At 49.6% G+C, this 1,694-nt stretch overlaps 1 protein-coding gene across 1 annotated transcript; it reads right to left on the reverse strand.

Annotated features, from left to right (window-relative positions):
* Nucleotides 1-202: 202 nt before the first annotated feature.
* On the reverse strand, nt 203-1,042 carry LOC308418811 (uncharacterized protein; the record flags this gene model as incomplete). Its single annotated transcript, XM_080914344.1, has 1 exon — nt 203-1,042. The coding sequence occupies one exon, from the start codon at nt 1,040-1,042 to the stop codon at nt 203-205; it is 840 nt and encodes a 279-aa protein (XP_080770470.1).
* Between the last annotated feature and the right edge of the window lie 652 nt (nt 1,043-1,694).

The following is a 1,694-nucleotide window of genomic DNA, read 5'->3' on the forward strand; positions in this document are numbered from 1 at the left end:
ATGAGTCTCGACCCCAGCATGCCGGCCTGAGATCTTACTCTGTTTCACTTTCAATAAACTTCCTCGTGCGATTGCAGCAAGTCTGGTCTCGGTGCCTCGCTGGGTGCGCGCCTCTCCTGAGATTTGAGTGAGGGTCTCCCTTCGGGGGTCTTTCAGTTACAGAGGTACGAATCGATGTTTAACCGGAGGAGTTGGAGCTGGATCAGCTCCTACGGTGGCAGTGGCCAGGAGATCGAGACCTCCCATGCACACGGGACCTTCGTCTTGGGGATCTAGACCTTCTCCTCATTCGTAGGGGTGACCTACACCACATGGGAGGTGGTGGAAGCATTCTCCTGGGCGGGTTGAATTGCCGAGGTGGTGGCCGAGGCCAGGGTGCCAACACAGCAGTCGTGATCTCTTGGCCATCAATTTGTCCTCCATCCATGTGTTTCAGTGCCTTTTCTGCTTCATCTGGATTCTCAGATTCCACATATGCACAGCCTTTGGAGAGATGAGGATGCATCCTTTCTACAGGCATGTCAATCATTTTAATTTTCCCGTAAGTAGAAAGTATTTCCATAATATGATCCTTTGTCACATTCCGAGTGAGCCTCCCAATGTGAACTTTGGTGGGTTTAGGTGAAGGGCTCTGCCTTTTCCTCTCTTTTTCATCTCTTTTAGGTGGTTTGGATTTGGAGCGGGAACACCGGCTGTTGTCATGCCTGCGCCGAGAAGGGCTTGGGGACCCGGAAGAGCTACTAGAACTGGAACTTCGGGATGTGCTGGAGCTTCCTGAGCTGCTGGAGCTTCCTGAGCTGCTGGATGCAGAAGACGAGCTAGAGCCACTGCTTGAGCCTGTGCTGGTGCTGGAGCCCCAGCTGGAGGTTGAGCTGGACCTAGATCTGGTGCTGCTGCTTCCGCTTGAAGCACTGTGTTTCTTCCGAGTCTTATCTTTGCCACGACCCTTCTCACTTGACTCTTTAGTGGCCCCTTTATCTTTAGATCGATCCTTGGAATTCTCATCAGAGCGGTCCTTGTGCTTGGTAGGAGAAGGAGCCATCTTCTCAAGGCCGCCACTTTCTCCCGCTCTTCTCAGACCCTGCATCTTCACTCTTAACTGGTACAAATTATAGCCTCTGACCTCTACCCGTGAACATGGCTGGGTTACCTTTCCATTTTTTCCACAGGCATCACTGTGGCATAGAATAGCTTGAGCTTGCTGACAAGAAAGCTCTCCTTTCACCCTCACAACACTCCATGTTCTGTAGACTGAATGATTAGAGGCCATTAGATGCTGACAGTTACTGAACTGCTATCTTTACTTATCTCTACTGGTTGCACACCTATCATGACTCTTAATTAAAATTCCTAACAGAATCCAAGAATCTAAGCCCAGCAATGGAGACCCTGAGTCTGTTGGCCTCACTGAATCGGTTTCATTCCAATCCCCCATGACTTGGCCCCGAGAAAGCTCCACTCCAGCCATCCGGAGCTCCCTATTCACAATGAACCTATGAATTCTTGCCTTGGACTTTGTGCTGGAGCTTTCTCTTTCTCACTGCTGAGTTTAAATCGAATAATGGGAACATGGCATGGTGTTATCCAACACGTCCTTAATTTCCTGGACCCATGCAACCATCCATGCTGAAGTCTCTATAGTCACTAAAACTTCAGGCATGTCCTATCATTAGCTTACTTAATCTCAAACTCAG

The sequence above is a fragment of the Micromys minutus genome, assembly GCF_963924665.1.
Source record: "Micromys minutus genome assembly, chromosome: 3".
Lineage (NCBI taxonomy): Eukaryota > Metazoa > Chordata > Mammalia > Rodentia > Muridae > Micromys > Micromys minutus.